This window comes from Triticum aestivum, chromosome 1B (genome assembly GCF_018294505.1).
Source record: "Triticum aestivum cultivar Chinese Spring chromosome 1B, IWGSC CS RefSeq v2.1, whole genome shotgun sequence".
In the NCBI taxonomy this organism is placed as follows: Eukaryota; Viridiplantae; Streptophyta; class Magnoliopsida; order Poales; family Poaceae; genus Triticum; species Triticum aestivum.
Genome location: NC_057795.1, coordinates 693198696 through 693222985, shown reverse-complemented (window position 1 = coordinate 693222985; position 24290 = coordinate 693198696). Strand labels below are relative to the sequence as shown.

The following is a 24290-nucleotide window of genomic DNA, read 5'->3' as shown; positions in this document are numbered from 1 at the left end:
CTCCGGTAAACGGGAGTTGCATAATCTCATAGTTGCAGGAACTTTGTATAAGTCATGAAGAAAGCTATAGCAGTATACTAAACGATCAAGTGCTAGGCTAACGGAATGGGTCATGTCAATCACATCATTCTCCTAATGATGTGATCCCATTAATCAAATGACAACACATGTCTATGGTTAGGAAACGTAACCATCTTTGATTAATGAGCTAGTCAAGTAGAGGCATACTAGTGACTATATGTTTGTCTATGTATTCACACATGTATCATGTTTCCGGTTAATACAATTCTAGCATGAATAATAAACATTTATCATGATATGAGGAAATAAGTAATAACTTTATTATTGCCTCTAGGGCATATTTCCTTCAAGATCGAGGTGGCTCCGCCCTATCCCATCCGATTACTGCGGCCTCCTCCGCCCCGCGCGATTCCCAAAATTCGAATCCCGTGAAATTCACGAGCAGCAGAACAACTTGTCAAACGGAGGATCTCCTCCATACCATCACTCGGAGCTTTTCAAGTAAAGAAACTCACTCGACTAATACGAAGAATGGATCAAGGCGACTGAAAAAGAAGTTGGTGTTGTTACTTAGGTTCATGGATCCGGAACAAGATATACTCATAGCACGAAAAATGGGTCGGAAGAGTTCTCAACTCCTTCCCCACTCAAACCTCGATTCATTCGGGGGCTAATGATGAAGCTATGTACCTAGGGTAGGGTCATGGACCTGTTCAAACTACCCCCCGCCCCCCCAAGGACATCTCTAGAAGAAACCACCTTTCAATCGACTCAGAAGTGTTCCACTCGACGGACTCGAAGACACTCGACCATGAAGCCAACCACTCGACAGCCAGGAGATCTAAAGTCGCTCTGCACACAAACGGTCGGTCATTAAGTAGCTTTTATGGTCATCATAGCACTTTATTTGTGGCGTTACCAGTAACGCCCGATCTTAATGTACCTTAAACCCTACATAACTGAAGGCCGGAGGAACTCTATATAAGCCACCCCCCTCCTCAGTGTAAAGGGTTCGCACCCCTGTAACTCATACACACATAATCCAGTCGACCGCCTCCGGGCTCCGAGACGTAGGGCTGTTACTTCCTCCGAGAAGGGCCTGAACTCGTAAACCTCTTGCGTATACAACTACTCCATAGCTAGGATCTTGCCTCTCCATTCCTACCCCCCTACACTACTGTCAGACTTAGAACCACGACAACGGCATCTGTTGAAAGAGTTTTCTCAGCCATGAATATCATTAAGACAGATTTGAGAAATAAGATATCTGATGATTGGTTGAATGATATGATGATATGCTATGTAGAGCGAGATATATTTGCTGGAATTGATGACAAGAAGATCATAGAACATTTTTCACAGCTTGAGAGACCGTAGAGGCCATCTACCAAACCCTCCCCGTATACTTACGACTTAGGGTAAATACTTTTGTTATCTGTTTCAAACTATTTGCTTACTTGTTCCAATACATGTATTGATATCAGCTTGTTCACCTGTTGTAGGTATCTATTAGTCATGGAGTTGGACATTTTGGGCCATGGAATGAATTATTCAAGCAGCGGGAGTCCAAGTTAGTAGTTATGTGTGACGTTATGTTATATTTTGTGATTTCAGGTGGTTACAACCTAGTTCTCGAGAATCTTGAACTGTTCTGAATCATTGGTCATGTAAATTTTCGAGTGCATCTAGCTTTATATTTGAATTTTATGAGATTTGGTTCAGCGGACTTGCATTCGTCAATCAAATTTTTTATTCTTTCAATGTTTCGCCTCGGCTAAGTTCAATTACTGGATCCGCCACTGCGCTCAACCAAATGAAGGTGACCGAGATTTGGGTCAGTACTAACCAGCCCAGAGGTGCGAGGGCGATCGCTGGGAGTGTCGCGAGCTTGCTCTGCCAGGGAGCTGGGCTCAACCCCACCCCACAGGAAGTGTTTACAAGCCGGACAACGTGTCGCCGCCGGAGAAGGCGATGCTGTCGTGGGCCGTAGTGGGCCTTGGCATGGATGTCGTTGAAGAGGAGCTGCAAGGTGCTGCATGTTGAGCGTTGAGGCCTTCAACTCGGACAAAAAGCGCAGCAGCTGGGTGGTAGCGCACTGGAAAGACGTTGCGGAGATGGTGCTGGCGAATTGCTCAATGTACGTGGACACGGATGGAGCTGTGCGCGGACTCGGAGTGGAGCAGAGGAGGGATCTTGAGACGGTGATCAACGACATGGCGGTCGGCAGCCTTCGCCTACAAGTAAGTCAAACTCGAAGATCGACGACAGACGGTCTCACATTGCTGGGCTTGGTCCCTGCCGTTGGACACAGCAGTTGAAGCAGAAGGGCCACGTGTGGTGGCCGTAACCGGCGACGGCACCAACACCAACGACGCGCCGGCGCTCAAGGAGGCCGACGTCGGGCTGTCCATGGGCGTCCAGGGCACCGAGGTGGAGCTCCGACATCATCATCCTCAACGACAAGTTGGACACGGTGGTGACCGCCACGCTCTGGGGACACTGCGTCAGCTCCTGTGGGTGAACCTGATCATGGACACCATGGGCGGGGCGCTCTGGCGCTGGCCACGGATACGCCAACCAAGACGCTGCTCATGGACCGCCCGCCCATTGGCCGCATGGCGTCGTTCATCAGCATTCAGCAACACGACCTCGCCGCGCAGGCGGCGTTCCAGATCGTCCTTCTGCTGGCGCTCCAGTACCGGGGCCGGGACCTCTTCGGCACCGATGAGAAGGCCAACGACACCATGATCTTCAACGCGTTCGTGCTCTGCCTCGAGAGATCGAGAAGAAGAACGTGTTCGCCAGGCCGGGGTGCTGGATGTCCCTGGTCATCATCGCCGTGACGCTCGTCCTTGCAGGTGGTCATGGCCGAGGTTGATTGGCCGGCACCAAGAGGCTGGGATTGGGGCAGTGGGGCGCCTGCCTCGCCATCGCTGCCGTGTCGTGGCCCATCGGCTGGGATGCCAAGTTCATCCCCGTGCCGGACCGGACTGTCCATGACATCTTGACACGCCACAAGCTGTCATGATCCATACTGCAGCGTTCATTTTTTTATATAGCTTAATTAGGTGATTCTTTCATCCATTTTTTTGTGACAACTTCTTTCATACTACAGTACATTGTTAGTCATTATTTGTCGAATCTTATAATATCGATATGTTTCTTTTGTTCCACAATATTTCTCAAATCCTCCATACAAACTACATCACCAGATGTATTTACAAAGCCAAACAACAGCAAGACTAAAGCCACCGTCTACAGAACTTAACTAGCATGAAAAATATCTTTTGCACATTTCTTTTAGATTACTACTCCCCCCTCTGTCGTGCTAAGTTATGGGACAGAGGGAGTACTATATAATCTGATCGAGTTTTTTTTGAAGCACCAACCGTAGAACAATTTTCCATTAATAAAGAGATTTTTTACAAAAGACAAATTCTAGAAATCTAAGAAAAAGAAACGGCTACATTTATCCAATCCCTTTTCTTGAATCTGATCGAGTTTTGGCTTTGCTTTGTTTGCACATTTCCTTGTCGACAAGAAACAATCAGGGCGACAGAAGAATGGTGGATTTGGAATTGGTTGGGGGTTTCGGGGAGAGAGACTTGATATCCTTTTCATTCATTTTTTATTTTTCAGTCTTGCTAAGTCTCAATCAACTACGACTTTGTTATCTCAGTCGATGCTATGTCCGTGAGGCAGTCCTGGCCATGGGCCGCCCGGCCCGGACAGCCCGGCCCGAAAAAGCCCGGCCCGACGCTGCTCCCGGTCCGGGCCTGGGCCTAGGTTTTGAGCCCGAAGACTAGGTCGGGCCGGACCTGGGCCCGCTGTTTATGCCATTTACTGAAGAGGCCCGGCCCGAGGCCCGAGGCCCGACGTGTTTTTTGCTGTGATGGGCCGGGCTCGGGCCTGAAAACTAGGCCCGACGGCCGGGCCGGGCCGGGCTCGGGCCTGAGTTTTCTACCTCGGGCTTGGTCAGGCCCGGCCCGGAGGATGGCCAGGTCTACCGTGAGGTATTACATTAAGATCCATGTAAAATTTTCTTTTCAGTTTTTTCTTTCTCTTTCTTGCATGTAATGTCATTCGACTGGGACTTGGTTAAATCTCAGGCGACCGAGAGCTGGCCACACCCTTTATTTTTCACCGCCGCGCGTCTGCCGTGTACGTACATGGCATGCACGCCCAGGCCTCTACCCAGCTCCCCTATGTGAATTTTAATATAGCGGACTGGATGGCTTATCTGTACTAGCAAATAGTCTTGCCCTCAAGAAAATAAAATAGTCTTTGTTGGTTTTATCGGTTTTCTTTTTCTCAACACATGTCTGTTTTTTCTCAGTACACAATGATATATTTAGAGCACGCGTGAAACTTCTTTTATGATTCACTCACGTTGTACATTTTTAAAATACGTCCTCTGAACACTTTTTTTGCAATGAACATTTTCTAAAACTACTTAAATATTTTTTACAGTCCATATTTCAAAATTTCACGGTTTTTTTTTTGGACACGAGTTTTTTTAAGAATCAATTTTTTTGGAGACAAGTGAATATTTCTTTAAAATGTCACGTACAAACACCGCTGAGCAGATGGGGATGGAGTTTTTTGTTTTTTTAGGATTGTATATATACGAGGGGCGGTGCTAGGCCTGGGCACCCAGGGCCGTTGCCCGGGGCATGGATGTATTTTCTAGATTCCCTCAAAAAAAAATCTCCTCGCTTTTGTAATTGTTTTTTTTTTTGGATAAAAGAAGGGATTTTCATTAACGAAAACCACCGCGTTCTTCGAGCTACAGGACACTGACTAAACATAAACCAAAAGAAAGGCAGGGGGTGTGCAGCGTAGCATATCAGCTAGGCTGAACCAGTGGTGGAGGAGATACAGCAAGGCTCGGATGGAAGGAAAGGAAATTGTCAGCAGGGCAAGAGAATTCACTAGCTGCCAGTTTGTATATGGAAACCGGGCAATGAACGGAGATGCTCATAATTTGGCCAAATTTTCATCTTCTTTAGTACAGGGGCGCCATTTGTGGCTTGGTGGATCCCATGATCCTTTTGTAATTTCTGTAAACCTGGCCTCTTGAATAATAAAGCTGGATCATCACTCAAAAAAAAAAATGTCCTCGCTTTTTTTTTTGAAACTAAAAAAAAAAAATCTCCTCGCTTTGCATTACTCTTTTCTTTTTTTCCCTTTAAAAAGAACAAAAAAAACTGCTCGCGCCGGCTCCGGTGTGACTCGGACCATTGTACAAGGCCTCATGCTGCCTGCTGCTACGCGTTTCCGCTCCCCAAGAATGGGACAGTGTTTCCCTCAAAAAAAAAAAAAAAAGAGAGAGAATGGGACAGTGTAATGAGGGAAGTAGTAAACAACCTGAAGGTGAGAGCTATACCTCAGGCTGCAACCAACCGAATGAGGCAACTTACAGCACCCTGATCGAGTAAGAACCTAAGAGTCTCTGCTGAAGAGCAAGGAAGCGATTCAACCTGTTATGCTGCTAAACAGGGACCGTGTGAAGAGGGCCAACAACAACATCTTGAGCATGCTACTTGAGCAAAGTACCAATGCTGCAAACATCGGGGGTCACAAAGGAAAGGAAAGGAGTATCAGGTGAACTGTATATCTTGTCGATCTTCACAGCCTCTCTTATTACCAAGATTTTCTGATGTGGCTATAAACAAGGCCACAAGCAATAGATCAAATGATCCAGCTAAGAAAATCACCCCACGCAACAAGCCCACACACCTATGCGTTACACGATACTGGTACCAGCCAGAATACATTTGCAATGAAGCTTTCCATTTCTGATGGCCAGGCTGTTAATCAAAGTAAGTTTGCTGCAAATTTGGATTCCATAAAACAGTACTGTATATATTATCCCGAGGACAACAACGTCGCAAGTAAGCAAGTAGCTGAACTGATGCTGACTGCAGAGCCGTTTCATGAGCGGGGGGGCTAAGCGCAGTTCTTTGAATCAAAGGTTTCATGAAATCGAAATCGATTCTTTTTTAGATATCTGGATAGATGGATGGATCTATCTTTCTATTCAGATATCTTTTGCAATCAGCCCCAAATCCTTGATTTGGCCAGGAAACAAAGCACTGCTTTGGGCCAACCCAGGGAATAATCTGATAACCACTCCAGCACGTACATGGCGTGGCAAGACACAGTCCGCTGAATCTGAGAGCATGAGCCTGACAGTCTCTACTGAAGAGGTAAGGAAGCGATGCAAAACATGGTTTGTGTGAAGACTCAAGAGGCGAACAACATCTCGAGCATGATATATACTTGCAACGACTAGAAATTAAACATGGTGAGGAGGGATTTTTTAAGGCACAAGTTAAACATGGTGAGGAGGTCATCATTGATTCGCTTGAGGGTGTAAATTTGTAAGGCAGAAGATCCTTTCCTTGTTAGAAAGGTGTTTTTTCGCCGGAAGGAGCTGCCGGGGGCAATCGGGCTCATATGCATAATGGTGCTCCAACGCAGGCTGCTCCGCTACTCATTATGCCAGCTCGAGTTCATTTCTCTGCAGGACCCAATGTGGAAGGCAGCCCTCTCTCGGCTTACCATGACAATGCTTCTTTTAATGGCACTACTGAAGTTGGCCGGAGCAGCCGCAACAACATGCACAGAGTGTTGTGTTACTAGAATCTTATCTCTTAGTATAAAGTTGGGTCATCTATTTTGGAACGGAGGGAGTATGATTTATCCCGTTCGTGCGCTGAATGTCATCTGTTGGAATGCTTGTGGAATTGGTGGTGATGATAAACACTTAGCTCTCCGTCCGCAGCGCACATTCAAAACTCTGGCTGCTCGATAATTTGCCTTTACAAAATGAAACGTGAACATTTTGATCACTCCTATTTACGAAAATTTTGTCCTCGACAATTTGATCAGTTCGCTTACGTGCACTCAAATGGTACCTCGGGTGGCTTGGAATAGTGCGATTTACTCTTGCCTCCCATCGATGCATGGGCGCTCCTTCTTTCATTTAAATCGACTCAATCCTCTCATAGTTGGACGCTGGCAAATATTTATAGTCCGTGTGAGGTGGAAGCGAGAGAATTTTGTGTCATGGCTCTATGATCTAAACATATTGGTCCCTCTGAAGATTTGATCCTACTTGGAGATTTTAACTTTATTCGCTCAAATGGATAATAGAAACCGGACGGGAGGTGATGTTTCAGATATGATCTTGTTTAATTAATGATATTATCACATCTCTTTGTATTGTTGAAACTCCTCTTCGTGGGATTTCTTTTACGTGGAGCAATATGCAGAATGAACCACTTCTCGAGCAACTTGATTGGTTTCTTACGTCTAATCAGTGGACTTCAAGCTATCCGAACACCTCAGTTAAGCCACTCTCTCGCCCTGTCTCGGATCATGTGCCTTGTCTTCTTTCAGTTCAAACAAACATCCCGAGTAGTACTAAATTGTTTCGTTTTGAGAATTTTTGGATTTCTCATCCGGGTTTTAAACAAGTGGTTCAGGCTGCGTGGCAAATGAATACTAGCTCATCTGACCCGGCTAAAATTCTGAGTGAAAAATTTAAAACCCTGACAAGTGTTCTTAAGAGATGGAGCTAGTCCTTGTCCATTGTTGCTGGATCACACGAATAAAGTTCTGCAATTTTTGGACAGTATTGAGGAAAATTTATACTCATAATTATCGGTGTTTTTTTAGTGTGCGGACAATCGGTGTTATTTGTTGAAGGCTGCCTTTTGATTGTTTGTTATATAGCTTGCCAAAACCTGGTGTTTTTTTTAAAAAAAATATATGAGTATTGGTGGTTTTGTCCCAAACCATTTGCCTCTCTCCCCACAGTGTCTCAATATTGTTCTCCTGGTAACACGTTGAGTGTTGTAGCTCGTCCATCATGTCACTTCCTATAAGAGATTTCTGGCCATGGTCAATCATGTTTGTTAACAAAAATCATCATCAGTCATAAATTAATGCGATCAATGACAGTTCAAAGACCACCTGCATTGCATAACATGAAACTAGATCCACCACTATAGAATAGTTGCTGGGGAACAAAATTCTTAATCCTAAAAGACCTAACCACAGCGCTGCAACACATATCTGAGGTTCTTTCTCCCATGAAGTTTGTTTCCACACTCTTCTAGCCTATAGCTGCATCAGTTACCTCCTATGGTTCCACACACTTATCACGAGAGAGTCGACTTCGACAGCTAAAGACAGAAATTTAGCTGACATCCTTAAGCTGCTCTCCCCGATAACAATGCATAAGACTCATTTTCATACAACTTACTCAAAACAGATGCAGCAGCAGCCCAACCCGAGCAGGTCTGGACGCTGTTCTCGCCTATAAAAACGCAGCCTCATCTTCATAGAATTTGCTCAAATGGGAAGTACATAACATACCATGTCAACGACATGACAAATATCTTACAATGCGATCACAGATCATCCAGTTATAATGCTAAAGTTCCACAGTAGACTGCAAGTCATAGACATAACTTTCAGGAGACACGCATAATATAGTGCTGGAATAGAACAAGATGCATTTCGTTCACTCCACTCGCTTCTGCAGTTTCCTTTTGATTTGGCGCCGATCCACTTGCTTGGCCACACTCTCAGGCATTTGTACGCCTAAGACTCTGACTCTGCTCGCACTCGGCGCATAGCCACGGACGACATTGGCAACGCCTTTCATCACTTTCATCTTGCTTGTGCGCTCCCTCAGCAGTAGCTAGGCCACCCAGAGTGACCGCACCAGCAACAAGAACAAACGCTGTCGCAGTCCACTCGGTCACCTTCTTGGCTGTAGTTATTGGGCGCCTGCAGGTTAGGTGGGATGAGATGGTAAGGAACATATATAGCAACTCCTGTAGCAGAGGAAAAACAGAACAAATATCTATGTCTACGTATGATTGATATTGTACCATCATCAAGTGTCATGCGGCCTGGGCTTGACTTGTGTGCACAGAGTCTTTGAGAACATACCTGTCTAGCTGGGAAGCCGCGTACAGCTCCTCTTTCTTCTGCTGGATTTGCGACCCACGGTATCCTTCCTTCAAGGAACAGGCGGGTGCGGGATGCTGGGAACACAGAATCAGCATTCAGAATTGGTGACTAAACAACAGCCTTGACAAGAGACATGGTCTACCGTACAGCATATATCAATCTAATTCTACGCAAAAAAGGAATTCAGTTTTACTGTCCATTGATCATTCATAGTTGCTAGACGGTTCATCATCTGCTAATGGAGGATGCCGACTTTACCGACATAGAAGTTGCTAGGCAGAAGCAGCATTGAGAACAGATGACTAAACAAACAATCTTGACAAGATATGTGATCTACATACAGCAAACACACCTTATCTAAAACCAGTTGGAGACCAAAAGTTGTCTATTTCTGCCAAAATATCGAGGCATTCATGCTAGGCAGTTGATCATCTGCCCCAATGGTACAAGAAAATACTCCCTCCGTCCCAAAATTCCCGTCTTAGATTTATCTAGATATGGATGTATCTTAGATTTGCCTAGTCACGTTTTAGTGTTAGATAAAACTAGAAACATCCGTATCTAGACAAATCTAAGACGAGAATTTTGGGACGGAGGCAATATAAAACTAGTTGGAGACCAAAAGATGTTGCTTTCTACAAAAGCATCATGGCACTCATGCTACGCATTTGATCATCTGCCGATGGCACAGAAAATTATAAAACTAGATGGAGACCAAAAGGATGGCGATTTTGCCAAAATACCAAGGCATTCATGCTAGTCAGTTGATCAAAAGATGTACAAAACTATTTGGAGACCAAAAGATGTAGATTTTTACCAAGATATCACCAGATTCATGCTTAGGCAGTTGATCATCTACCAATGGCACAACAAAATACGTGCAAAACTAGGTGGAAACCAAACGATGCCAATGTTTTACCAAAATATCAAGGCACTCATGCTAGGCAATAAAAAAGATGCCTGTTTTAAGGATGCCGGTGCATTCCTGCATATAATACTCCCTCCGTCCCAAAATAAGTGTCTCAACTTGATACAACTTGCTTTGGGATGGAGGGAGAAGATGATAGTATGGAGAACCATGGAGGGCCTCCACCAATCAGAGCAAGAATCTAGTTGGAAATGAAAAAAAAAAAGATGCTGATTTTACCGGAGATGCGATAAAGAATCTAGATGGAAGATGATCAGTTGCCAGGCAGAGGCGGCATTGAGAATTGATGACTAAACAACAATCTTGACCAGAGATGCGATCTACATACAGCGAAACACACCTTATATCTTGCACGGCAAAATATAAAACTAGCTGGAGACCAAAATGCGTCGATTTCTACCAAAATAACAAGGAATTCATTTCATGCTAGGCAACTGGTCATCTACCAATGGCACAGCGAAATATAGAACTAATTTGAGACCAAAAGATGATGATTTTGCTAAAATATCAAGGCAATCATGCCAGGCAGCTGATCATCTACCAATGTCACAGGAAAATACAAAACTAGTTGGAGAGCAAATGATGTTGATTTTTACCAGAATATCGACACACTCATGCTAGGCAGTTGATAATGTACCACTTGTACAGCAAAATAATAAAGCTAGTTGGAAACCAATAGATGTCAGTTTTACCAAAATATCAACACATTCATACTAGGCAGTTGATCATCTATCAATGGAAATCAATGAAAAATGTGCATCCCTGTGATATACTACTAATACTACTACCTCCGTTCCAAAATAGGGTCATCTATTTTGGAACCGAGGGAGTAGATAATAGCATGGAGAGAAGAACGGAGGACCCCCACCAATCAGAGCAACAATCTACTACGTAGTTGGAAATAAAAAAAAGATGCTTGTATCAAGGATAGGCGTGCATCCCTATGACAGAACAATTGATACAGACTAACGGAGGGCCTCCACCAATCGGAGCAAGAACGTCGGGCCACAGACCTTGGAAACACAGCAAGCCGGAGAGCGAAGGGAGAAGGTACCTGCTCGGTGTGGACGAGCCGGCGAAGCCGCTCCCCTGGAAGCACCGCCGGGCGCAGGATCCTCGTGGCCGCCGCCGCCGCCGCGCGGAGAGACGCCGCCATCGTCGAAGCCCTGCAGACAAGCAGGCATCAATCGCCCCAAGAATCGAGAAATCCGGCCGGGTTGGAACCTACATTGCGGGTCGGAGCTACTGATTAGGGGTAGGGGTTGGATCCTACCTTGCGGATCGGAAGTAGTGGTTAGGGTTAGGGTTCCTCGCTCGCCCGCCCGCCTGCCGCCGCCGTCGCCGAGAAGAAGAAGAGGTGGACTGAAAGAAATGATTTTTCTTTTCTTTTCTGTGAGTGAAGCTACCTACTCCGTATTTACCAGGGGGAGAGGGCCGCGTCAGTGTACACTGAGAGTAGCCTCACGAGCAGGCCCGGCCCATCTGTGAGAATGAGACCCACCCACCCCTTAGTCCAGATGCTCAAAAAAAAAAAACCCACCCCTTAGTCCAATTCCTTCTCTCTGTTTTTTTTTTTGCAGGTTTGAATTCCTTCTCTTTCTTTTTTCTCTTTTCTTTTCTTGCTCCTGTCGAAACTTTATTTTAATTATTATTAATGTATATACTTTGATTCAATGAGTTTTTTCTAGGACCTCACGCACACATATATATACTTCCTCCTCCCTCTAAAAAACACAAATACATACATATACTCACGTACATTTGTCCCATGTCTCTGCCATGTGACCATCTTCGCGTGTTACACCTCCCCCTTTCCATCGCTCGAGCGCTTGCTTGTTCCCAAGCAAAGCAAGCGTGGGAATCGCTTCTTGTGAGCAACATATGGAAGAATGGGTTCACCACTTCTGATGCCCGAAAAGACTTATCTCACAAGACGTTAACCCGATGCGCACCAACTGATGATTTGAACTATATAATATAACACCCGATCCACACAGTGGCCTGATGTGCAAGCAAGCGGTTAGCACAACTTGCTCTCAGATGCACTGAGCTAAAGAAGGATGTGTCGTCCTAATCTTTCAGGTGTCGATCCCATCACTTATAGCTACTGTGACATTGACTGAGACGAGCAACCACTCTTTTCAATGGGGTCGATCGTGGCGCGAAATCAATCTCCACGCGTAACTAATAGGGTACTTGCTCCACAACCTCTCGTAGCAGAATAACAAGGTTTTAGGAAACAAAGAGGTAATTGACACAAGAAGGGATGCGTTATCCAGGGCATGACGGGTAAGGGCTAAGGGGTGATCCCTACTCTATATTTTGAACATGAATGTGCTATATTCCCCATCCAAGCACCGAGGGACACAGTCGGCATAGAATACATTCAAATAAGTCTCAACATTGATTCTTGTCATGTTTCTCTGAATTTCTTAAGAGCAGGGGCAGGCCCAACCATTTCAACCAAACTAAAAGGAGTTTGGCAAGATATTGGGAGTCTCGACACAACCAAGTTAATTTTTCAAGTAATTTGCATATCAACACACATTATGGCATAAATCTACAGCCGTTTTTTTTCATGCGGTTTATATCAACATTAGCATTACATAAGTTGAGGGACCATTAAATATACAAATATCACAAACTTGGTGAAAAACTCGTACCAATTTTTTTCTTCTCATGAAGATACTATATGTTTTGAAGCAATGAAGGACAATCAAAAGCATGCGTGGCCACTCAGGAATCAAGATCGTAATTGTCTAGGTCCTCCTTGCTCCACGTCTACCCAGTTATAGTTCAAGATCAAGAATTCTCGTCGATGTAGGCCCCAATAAAGTACTCATACATCTGAATTTATCATCTAACAAAGAACATTTGCACGCAAGAGACCATTTCTACTAAACAGTTAGTGAAAATAGACACTCTAGTCGATCGACAACAAGTGTTCCCCTAATACCCAACAATGTTACAAAATATATTTTTTTATCCAAACCAATCTACAATCCTACCAACGAGGCATGTGTTTGATTTATCAAGCTCAATGATGCCCCTTCTACCACTCAAGCAATTTAGGAAACCGGGGACCCAAATTACAATACGAGAACGGTGTATAATACAAGTAGAGCGGAGGAACCCAATGTGAATCAGTAATGATGTTCAAAGTATTAAGAGATAATTCATTTAATTTCATATTCATAAAACCAAAAAAAATGATATTTTGATGTCACATCGCTAAAGTTGTTCCTTTTGAGGCTTACGTAAGTCAAATTGTAAGCATGCCAATATTATCAAAATCACTCAATTAGTTGCCATACATGTAAAGTTCGTTTAAGATAGTTAGGTTTTACAAGAAGTGTAATGCCATGACAGTGATATTGGTATCCATCAAACTCAACTCTTGCAAATTCTTCCAAGAAGAGTTGGGTACTCTGTCTACCACCTCAGTGAGTTCTGCCACACATTGACCATCGATCAAGCGTCATGGGGAACACTGGCTCCATAAAGTCGAGGTTGTGTACCATCACTAGAGGCGCCATGTGGTGCGCTCCTATGAGGCCTAGCACTAGGGTACGATGCAAGTAGTTGTCCTACATCTTGGCGAGCTCTTCGACCATCGTTCAGTTGTGAAGGGACCGTGGTGCAAGTACAAGACCAGGATTCCTCCCAAAGGTTTTAAGAATTATGTGTGACGATGATAGTCCACCCTAATTGGCGGTGGTAGGATTTCTAGCCCGCCGCATGTAGTTATTGTGATCGCGAGTAAGTTGTGGCAACAACACATGATTGACTCCGATTTGGTGGTGCTTCTTGAATACCCGGTCTCGAGCTTCGGGGTAAAACCCTAGGTCTGACCCGAGTGGGTTATACTTGACAATGACGATGTTTTTGCATCGTTATCTTCTTGAAGGCATTACTTGGGTATGCTCGGGCTTGTTCTTCAGGGTGAAAACCTAGAATCTAGCCCATGGTGGTTGGACCTGGTGATGACAGTGCTTGAGCGTTGTTGCCTTCCTGAAGACGTTGACGTTGAAGAATATCGTTGTCCTTTTGGTGTCAAGAGATGGTTGGTGCATATATGAGCGTTGTTGTAATTTGTCGATCATTGTTTTGATTGCATTGGAGTTCTTTTTGTCAGCTTAGCATAATTTGCTCTTGTATGACTTTGCGCATTTGCCGTTGCCGGCATGTTCTTTTTGGATGTATGTGTTCGACTTGGATGTATGCGTAATAACTATGCATAGGCTTTTTGGGACGGAGGGAGTACAATTTACTCAAACAGAAAGGATAACATACCAGAAATATGTTACACGCAATCACAGCTCATCCATTAATGAAACTACTCAAGTTCTAGACTCATTTTCATACAACTAGTAAACGTGCACGTGCAACGCACGTCTAGACACATATACATATATCGAGGTTGATTTCAGGCCATCGTAATTTTTTTTGAACATCAGTACAGACACAAGCGCTCATATACACGCGCATACACTCACCCCTATGAACGCACACACGCACACCCTACCCCTATGAGCATCTCCGAAAGACTGAGCCGACATATCATCTTGAAATTTACGAAGTCACCGTAGGCACCTCGTCGTCGACGGGAACGTCTCCTCCCACTGAATGCACATCGCCGGAAATCCTGAAATAAATCCAGGAATAAATGCGAGCACGAGGATTTGAACCCTGGTGGGCTGGGGATACCACAGTCCCTCTAACCATCCAACCACAGGTTGGTTCCGGCCATCGTAATTTTCATCATATATATAATAGTTCAAACTTTGCAAGTCATATTATTACAATATTATCCAATAGAAGCTCGAATCCTCTTGTTGGACAATGAATATTTAAAGGGTTCATCACTATTCTCCATTTGCGCAGACACGCATGTAAATACAATTTCAGTACCAGTAAGATTGAATAAATCACTATTGCAGGATGATGTCTAATACGCAACCTTCTCCTTGTAGACGTTGTTGGGCCTCCAAGTGCAGAGCTTTGTAGGACAGTATCAAATTTCCCTCAAGTGGATGACCTAAGGTTTATCAATCCGTGGGAGGCGTAGGATGAAGATGGTCTCTCTCAAACAACCCTGCAACCAAATAACAAAGAGTCTCTTGTGTCCCCAACACACTCAATACAATGGTAAATTGTATAGGTGTACTAGTTCGGCGAAGGGATAGTGATACAAGTGCAATATGGATGGTAGATATAGTTTTTTTAATCTGAAAATATAAAAACAGCAAGGTAAATAATGATAAAAGTGAGCAAAAACGGTATTGCAATGCTAGGAAACAAGGCCTAGGGTTCATATTTTTACTAGTGTAAGTTCTCTCAACAATAATAACTAATGATAAAAGTGAGCACAAACGATATTGCAATGCTAGGAAACAAGGCCTAGGGTTCATATTTTTACTAGTGCAAGTTCTCTCAACAATAATAACATAACTGGTTCATATAACTATCCCTCAACATGCAACAAAGAGTAATAGCGGAGAACAAACGAAGAGATTATTGTAGGGTACGAAACCACCTCAAAGTTATCCTTTCTGATCGATCTATTCAAGAGTCCATAGTAAAATAACATGAAGCTATTCTTTCCGTTCGATCTATCATAGAGTTCGTACTAGAATAACACCTTAAGACACAAATCAACCAAAACCATAATGTCACCTAGATACTCCAATGTCACCTCAAGTATCTGTGGGTATATGATTATACATATGCATCACACAATCTCAGATTCAGCTATTCAAACCAACATAAAGTACTTCAAAGAGTGCCCCAAAGTTTCTACCAGAGAGTCAAGATGAAAATCGTGTGCCAACCCCTATGCATAAGTTCACTGAACCCGCAAGTTGATCACCAAAACATACATCAAGTAGATCACGTGAATATCCCATTGTCACCAAAGATAAGCACGACAAGACATACATCAATTGTTCTCAAATCCTTAAAGACTCAGTCTGATAAGATAACTTCGAAGGGAAAAATCAATCCATTACAAGAGAGTAGAGGGGGAAAACATCATAAGATCCAACTATAATAGCAAAGCTCGCGATACATCAAGATCGTATCACCTCAAGAACACGAGAGAGAGAGAGAGAGAGATCAAACACATAGCTACTGGTACATACCCTCAACCCCGAGGGTGAACTACTCCCTCCTCGTCATGGAGAGTGCCGGGATGATGAAGATGGTCACTGGTGATGGATCCCCCCTCCGGCAGGGTGCCGGAACAGGGTCCCGATTGGTTTTTGGTGGCTACAGAGGCTTGCGGCTGCGGAACTCCCGATCTATTGTGCTCCTCGATGTTTTTAGGGTATATGGATATATAGGCGAAAGAAGTCGGTCAGGGGAGCCACGAGGGGCCCACGAGGGTGGGGGCACGCCCAGGGGGGTAGGGCGTGCCTCCCTGCCTCGTGGCCACCTCGAAGCTTCCCTAACGTCTACTCCAAGTCTCCTGGATTGCTTCCGTTCCAAAAAATAACTCTCCCGAAGGTTTCATTCCGTTTGGACTCCGTATGATATTCTTTTTCTTCGAAACACTGAAATAGGCAAGAAAACAACAATTTGGGCTGGGCCTCCGGTTAATAGGTTAGTCCCAAAAATGATATAAAAGTGTAAAGTAAAGCCCATAAACATCCAAAACAGGTAATATAATAGCATGAAACAATCAAAAATTATAGATACGTTGGAGACGTATCAAGCATCCCCAAGCTTAATTCCTGCTCGTCCTCGAGTAGGTAAATGATAAAAACAGAATTTTTAATGTGGAATGCTACCTAGCATATTACTCTATGTAATTTTCTTTATTGTGGCATGAATGTTCAGATCCAAATGATTCAAGATAAAAGTTCATATTGACATGAAAACAATAATACTTCAAGCATACTAACAAAGCAATCATGTCTTCTCAAAATAACATGGCTAAAGAAAGCTATCCCTACAAAATCATATAGTCTGGCTATGCTCTATCTTCATCACACAAAGTATTTAATCATGCACAACCCCGATAACAAGCCAAGCAATTGTTTCATACTTTAGTATTCTCAAACTTTTTCAACTTTCACGCAATACATGAGCATGAGCCATGGACATAGCACTATATGTGGAATAGAATGGTGGTTGTGGAGAAAACAAAAAAGGAGAAGATAGTCTCACATCAACTAGGCGTATCAACGGGCTATGGAGATGCCCATTAATAGATATCAATGTGAGTGAGTAGGGATTGTCATGCAACGGATGCACTAGAGCTATAAGTGTATGAAAGCTCAACAAAAGAAACTAAGTGGGTGTGCATCCAACTTGCTTACTCACGAAGACCTAGGGCATTTTGAGGAAGCCCATCATCGGAATATACAAGCCAAGTTCTATAATGTAAAATTCCCACTAGTATATGAAAGTGACAACATAGGAGACTCTCTATCATGAAGATCATGGTGCTACTTTGAAGCACAAGTGTGGTAAAAGGATAGTAGCATTGTCCCTTCTCTCTTTTTCTCTCATTCATTTTTTCTCTTTCTTTTCTGTTCTTTTTTTCTTTTTTTATTTTTTCCCTTTTTTATTTGGCCTTCTCTTTTTTTTATTTGGCCTTTCTCTTTTTGTTATAAAGTCCGAAGTCTCATCCCGACTTGTGGGGGAATCATAGTCTCCATCATCCTTTCCTCACTTGGGACAATGCTCTAATAGTCTCGAAACTTTATTTTAATTATCCCAAATTCTAATAAGTGCAGCTGCACTTTTTAACATTCCCGAGCACACCCTGCGACAGCCGCCGGATGCATCGCGATCGGACGCGATCTCGACCAGGTGGAACCTGGTCGGTACGAAACATCGCGCGTATATCTGGTCGGGGGGAAACGTCTAGCGCGTGGTGGGGCCCCCATTATCTGTGTCTTCTCCACCTCTCCGCAACGTCACTCTCCCCCATTCGGCAGTGTGGGCGGTTTCTCCTTCCTCCTCGCCCAAATCGACGCAAATCGACAACGCGCCTGCCCAAATCCGCCTCGCCGCAGTCCAAATCGGTGCTCTCGGGGGTGGTTCGGCGGCGCGGGGTGGTCGGCGCTTCGAGTTGCTCTCCCGTACGGCTCGTCAGCCGTGGGGGAGCTACTTTCGCAAGCGAGATCGGCGGACGTGCAGAGCGGCAGTTACGGCGAAGGAGGCAAAGTGAGACGGGGAGTCGTTCTGTGCGGGCGGCAGCGAAGGAAAGAGGTGGTTCATCGGCGTCAAGGTAAACCTCGTGCGGATCTCCCCATTGCTGTCCTTGCTGGTGGCGTGGAGTTTTTAGTAGGTTCGTCACCCGCTGGTTAGTGCTCGCAGCGGTGCTTGTTTGTCGACCTGGTCAGCGTTTTCACTTGCGCTAGTCCCTGCCACTAGTCCTTGCTACTTTTTGGGGGTAGCCTCGGGGGTGGTTAGGTAGGTACTTGGATGTATGTTCTCCCCCGCGTCCGGTTCGTGTGATTTCGTGGTCGAAATAGGCTCGGAGGTGTGTGCGCCCCCGCTGCAGATTGCAGAGTAATTTTGTTCGACATATTTTGTCCACCAGGCAAGTTTATGCCAAACGCTAGGCAAGTCTACGCCAAACGTCAGGCAAGTTTGGCCTTGTTTTTTTAGTTCGGGGGGTAGGAGCCCGTGTTTTATCTAGGCACCACGCAAGTTCATGTTTGCTATCATGCAAGTTATGGTCATCATGGATGTATGTTCTAGATATCCATGGATGCATGTTCTCCCCCAGGTCCGGTTCGTGTGATTTCGTGGTCGAAACAGGCTTGGAGGTGTGTGTGCCCCCGCTGCAGATTGCGGAGTAATTTTGCTCGACATATTTTTCCACCAGGCAAATTTATGCCAAACGTCAGGCAAGTATATCCCAAACGTCATGCAAGTTTGGCCCTGTTTTTTTATTTCGGGGGGTAGGAGTCCGTGTTTTATCTAGGTACCACGCAAGTTCATGTTCGCTATCAGGCAAGTTATGGTCATCATGGATGTATGTTCTAGATATCCATGATGCATGTTCGCCCCCGCGTCCGGTTCGTGTGATTTCGGGGTCGACATACGTTTTTGGAGGTGTGCGTGCCCCCGCTGCAGATTGCGGAGTAATTTTGCTCGACATATTTTTCCACCAGGCAACTTTATGCCAAACGTCAGGCAAGTTTGGCCCTGTTTTTTTAGTTCGGGGGGTAGGAGCCCGTATTTTATCTAGGTACCACGCAAGTTGATGTTCACTATCAGGCAAGTTATGGCCATCATTTTGGGTGTTTTTTTAGTTATGCACTAGTTCTTTTGTGTAGTAGGCAAGTCTTGGGCAGGTTTGGGGGTTGGGGTTGGTAGTTGCCAGGCAGAGGCATTTTGTAGCAGACAAGTTCATCATGCCCAATCAGGCAAGTTTTTGGTGTTAGGCAAGTTAATTTTCATGTAGTTTTTACAGCCAACAATACGATGCTGAAATGAATGTCGTTTTTCGTTGCTACTTCCATGAGCACTGCAACATGTGAATAGTTTAATCCTTTGCTAATTTTCTGTTATTTTTTTCAGGCAAACATGTCTGGTCTGTCAAGCAAAAAGCGTGATGAACTGGATTCAACATCGTCGCAGCACGACAGGGTCCCATCTCCTGCATCTGAAGTCCGAGTGGAGGTTTAACCGGGCCCCCACCCCGCCCCCAATACCTCTTTCTACCCCTATTTTCTCATAAGTGCACCTTAGGTTTTATCTTTATTGCTTTTTGGCAAACACCTGTATCAGAAGAGCAAGGTATTAACAAAACAATTGTTTACGAGCGGAAGCGGCAAAAGCGTGTAGTAAACCGAGGGAAGCGGCCTGCTAGCACCAATAGTAATGAGGATGATCCAGTCGAAGGTGTGAATGAGGGGGATGTTTCTCAAGAGCAACAACCAAAGAAGAAGCATTGTAAAGTTGCTGACACTGAGGTGTTATAGAATCCTTGTAAACTACACTTCAAATCCCTTAATCACAAACTTTTTATGTGCCAAAGCAGATGCAATGTTTTTTTCTATTGCCATATAATGGTTGCTTATGTGCCCACCCACAAAAAATGGATTATAATTGTGTTTTTAATAGGCTAAAAAGGGAGGGGGGTGAGGCAACTCATGTTACTCACACCACACATAAGTTGCCCCCCACCTGTCCCTGGATCACGTTTTACCTTTTGCGTAACACACACCCAAAGGGGGGGCATCTCAGGTGCCTCACCCATGCACAAGTTGTTTTTTTTGTTTTGCATGACATCTTTTGTCCTACCCTCCCGTGGCAGAGGGGTCCTATTGGAAACTATGGGATATTAAGGCCTCCTTTTAATAGGGAACCGGAACAAAGCATTAGCACATAGTGAATACATGAACTCCTCAAACTATGGTCATCACCGGGAGTGGTTCCGATTATTGTCACTTCGGGGTTGCCGGATTATAACACATAGTAGGTTACTATAGACTTGCAAGATAGGATCAAGGACTCACATATATTCATGAAAACATAATAGGTTCATATCTGAAATCATGGCACTCGGGTCCTAGTGACAAGCATTAAGCATAGCAAAGTCATAGCAACATCAATCTTAGAACATAGTGGATACTAGGGATCAAACCCTAACAAAACTAAATCGATTACATGATAAATCTCATCCAACCCATCACCGTCTAGCAAGCCTACGATGAAATTACTCACGCACGGCAGTGAGCATCATGAAATTGGTGATGGAGGATGGTTGATGATGACGATGGCGACGAATCGCCCTCTCCGGAGCCCCGAACGGACTCCAGATCAGCCCTCCCGAGAGAGATTAGGGCTTGGCGGTGGCTCCGTATCGTAAAACGCGATGATTTCTTCTCTCTGATTTTTTCTCCCCGAAAGCCAATATATGGAGTTGGAGTTGGCGTCGAAGGGCCAGAGGGGGCCCACGAGGTAGGGGGGGCGCCCCCCCCACCCTCGTGGACAGGCTGTGGGCCCCCTGGTCTTCATCTTTGGCGAGGATTTTTTATTATTTATTCTAAGATATTCCGTGGAGTTTCAGGTCATTCCGAGAACTTTTATTTTCTGCACAAAAACAACACCATGTCAATTCTGCTGAAAACAGCGTCAGTCCGGGTTAGTTCCATTCAAATCATATAAGTTAGAGTCCAAAACAAGGGCAAACGTGTTTGGAAAAGTAGATACGACGGAGACGTATCAACTCCCCCAAGCTTAAACCCTTGCTTGTCCTCAAGCAATTCAGTTGACAAACTGAAAGAGAAAAAGAAAAACTTTTACAAACTCTGTTTGCTCTTGTTGTTGTAACATGAAAAGCCAGCATTCAAGTTTCAGCAAATATTATGAACTAACCATACTAACAATAACACAAAGGTCTCACAATTACTCATATCAATAGCATAATCAGCTAGCGAGCTATGATAACAAAACTCGGACGACAACACTTTCTCAAAATAATCATAACATGATATAACAAAATGGTATCTCGCTAGCCCTTTCTAAGACCGCAAAACATAAATGCAGAGAACCTTTACAGATCAAGGACTGACTAAACATTGTAATTCATGGTAAAAGAGATCCAGTCAAGTCATACCCAATGTAAACCAATTATAATGAATGCAAACGACAGTGTGCTCTCCAGCGGGTGCTTTTTAATAAGAAGGATGATGACTCAACATAAAAGTAAATAGATAGGCCCTTCGTAGAGAGAAGCAGGGATTTGTAGAGGTGCCAGAGCTCGGTTTTAAAATAGAGATTGAATAACATTTTGAGCGGCATACTTTTGCTGCCAACGCAACAACTATGAGATGACGATATCTTCCATGCTAAACAAATTATAGGCGGTTCCCAAACAGAATGGTAAAGTTTATACTCCCCTCCTCCACAGGCATCAATCCATGGCTTGCTCGAAACAACGAGTGCCTCCAACATTCAATGGGTCCCAGGGGGAGTTTTGTTTGCAATTATTTTGATTTAGTTTGCATAAAGCATGGGACTGGGCATCTCGGTGACTAGCCATTTTCTCGTGAATGAGGAGCGGAGTCCACTCCTCTTGAGAATAACCGCCTAACATGGAAGATAAGGGCAGCCCTAGTTGAAACATGAGCTGCTCGAGCATACAAAACAGAATTTCATTTGAAGGTTTGGAGTTTGGCACATACAAATTTACTTGGAACGGTAGGTAAATACCGCATATAGGTAGGTATAGTGGACTCATAAGGAACAACTTTGAGGTTTAAGGAGTTTGGATGCACAAGCAGTATTCCCTCTTAGTACAGGTGAAGGCTAGCAAAAGACTGGGGAGCGACCAACTGGGAGAGCGACAACAGTCGTAAACATGCATTAAAATTAATTTACACCGAATACAAGCATGAGTAGGATATAATATACCATGAACATAAATATCATGAAGGCTATGTTGATTGGATTCAACTACATGCGTGGACATGTGCCAAGTCTAGTCACTCAATTCATTGAAAGGAGGATACCATCCCATCATACCACATCATAATCATTCTAATAGCATGTTGGCACACAAGGTAAACCATTATAACTCATAGCTAATCAAGCATGGCACAAGCAACTATAATCTCTAAATGTCATTGCAAATATGCTTACTTCATAATAGCTGACTCAGGAACGACGAATCATCATATTTACAAAAACAAGAGAGGTCGAGTTCATACCATCTTTTCTCATCCCAATAAGTCCATCATATATCATCATTATTGCCTTCACTTGCACAACCGAACGATGTGAATAATAATAAGAGTGCACGTGCATTGGACTAAGCTGGAATCTGCAAGCATTCAGTAAACAGGAGAAAACAAGTAATATGGGCTCTAAGTTAAATAAACAATCATGCATTTAAGAGCCACTTCAACAATTTAATCATGGTCTTCTCCTACTGACCCCCAAAGAAAAGAAAGGAAATAAAAAAACTATTTACACGGGAAATCTCCCAACAAGCAAAAGAAGAACGGGAAATATTTTTGGGTTTTCCTTCTTAATCCTACAGCAAAGAAATAAACTACTACTATTTTTTTTGTTTTTCTTAAGGTTTATTAAACACACAAGAAGAAGAAGGCAGGAAAAAGAAAGTAATCTAGCATGGATATTACAGTGAAAGAGTATGAACACCGACATCTAGCAATGAGTGTGTGTGAACATGAATGTAATGTCGGTGGGAAATACGTACTCCCCCAAGCTTAGGCTTTTGGCCTAAGTTGGTCTATTGCCAGGGATAGCCTGGTGGATACCCGTAGGTGAAACTGGGGTCGTACTGCGATGCAGTGGCTATCGCCTCCTGAGCTACAGCATGGCGTCGAGCAGCCTCCGCTCTCTTCTCGTACTCATCTGCCTCCTCTCTGGTAATAATATATCTTCCTTTTGTCCGAGAATCAAAGAAGGCAGGAGCAGGAAGAGTAACATGGACTATATGCCGTTTGTTAAAGATTAGTCGATACTGGAGAGGTGGTTCAGTCCTCTCGATAAACTGGTGGGAAACCATAGAAACAAAATCTAAATAGGTAGGGGGTAACTCCATATCACCCTCACGAATGTCTATCTCAAGAAAATTAGCTAAGTGGGTTGCATAAATTCCTCCAAAGAAATCTCCGTTATATCTGTTATGATGCAACCTCCGAGCTACGACGGCTCCCATATGATAAGATTGGTCTCCTAACACAGCACTTTTGAGAATGCTGAGATCAGGGGCACACATGTGACATGCTTCATCCTTAGCATTAATGCATCTACCTATAAAGAGAGCAAAATAATGTAAAGCAGGAAAGTGAACGCTCCCTAAAGTGGCTTGTGTTATATCTCTAGATTCCCCCACAGTTATTTTAGCAAGAAAGTCTCTATATTCAGATTTAGGGGGATCCCTGACACTACCCCATGATGGAAGTTTGCAAGCAGAAGTGAAATCCTCTAAGTCCATGGTATAAGATTTGTCATAAAGGTCAAACATGACTGAAGGAGAATTACGTGAAGATAAAAACTCAAACCTCCTCACAAATGAACTTGTGAGATCATGATATTGGGGGCATTTGTCAGCTTCAAAGTCCTCAAGACCGGCGTTACGCAAATATGTGCTAAATTCTTCTTTGATTCCCGCTTGATTCATAAAATTTTCCGAAGGCCATTCACAGGGCCTCACAGGAGCGTCTCTTGGTGGTTCCTCGTCAGCATCACGCATTGCAAGCCTGGGACCTTGCTTCCTTGAAGGACCACCTTGGAACATCCTCCTAAACATATTGTTTCCTCTAAAAAATTCTGAAATTTTTAGTAACTTCAAATAAAAGTGAACCAACTTCAATAAAATTGATAGCAACTACTCCCATGAGTGCCTAGAGCCTAAATC

General features: G+C 44.0%; 1 protein-coding gene and 1 pseudogene across 1 annotated transcript; one reads left to right on the top strand and one right to left on the bottom strand.

Moving 5' to 3' along the window:
• The first annotated feature begins 2135 nt into the window (after positions 1-2135).
• Positions 2136-3049, top strand: LOC123082793 (calcium-transporting ATPase 7, plasma membrane-type-like; annotated as a pseudogene).
• Positions 3050-8348: 5299 nt separating this feature from the next.
• LOC123149822 (uncharacterized) lies at positions 8349-11408 on the bottom strand. Its single transcript, XM_044569564.1, has 4 exons — positions 11211-11408; positions 10992-11103; positions 8989-9083; positions 8349-8823 (listed from the first exon to the last, which is right to left on the bottom strand). Exons 2-4 carry the CDS (start codon positions 11091-11093, stop codon positions 8619-8621), a joined length of 402 nt encoding a protein of 133 aa, XP_044425499.1. The 5' UTR covers positions 11094-11103; positions 11211-11408; the 3' UTR covers positions 8349-8618.
• Positions 11409-24290: the final 12882 nt, after the last annotated feature.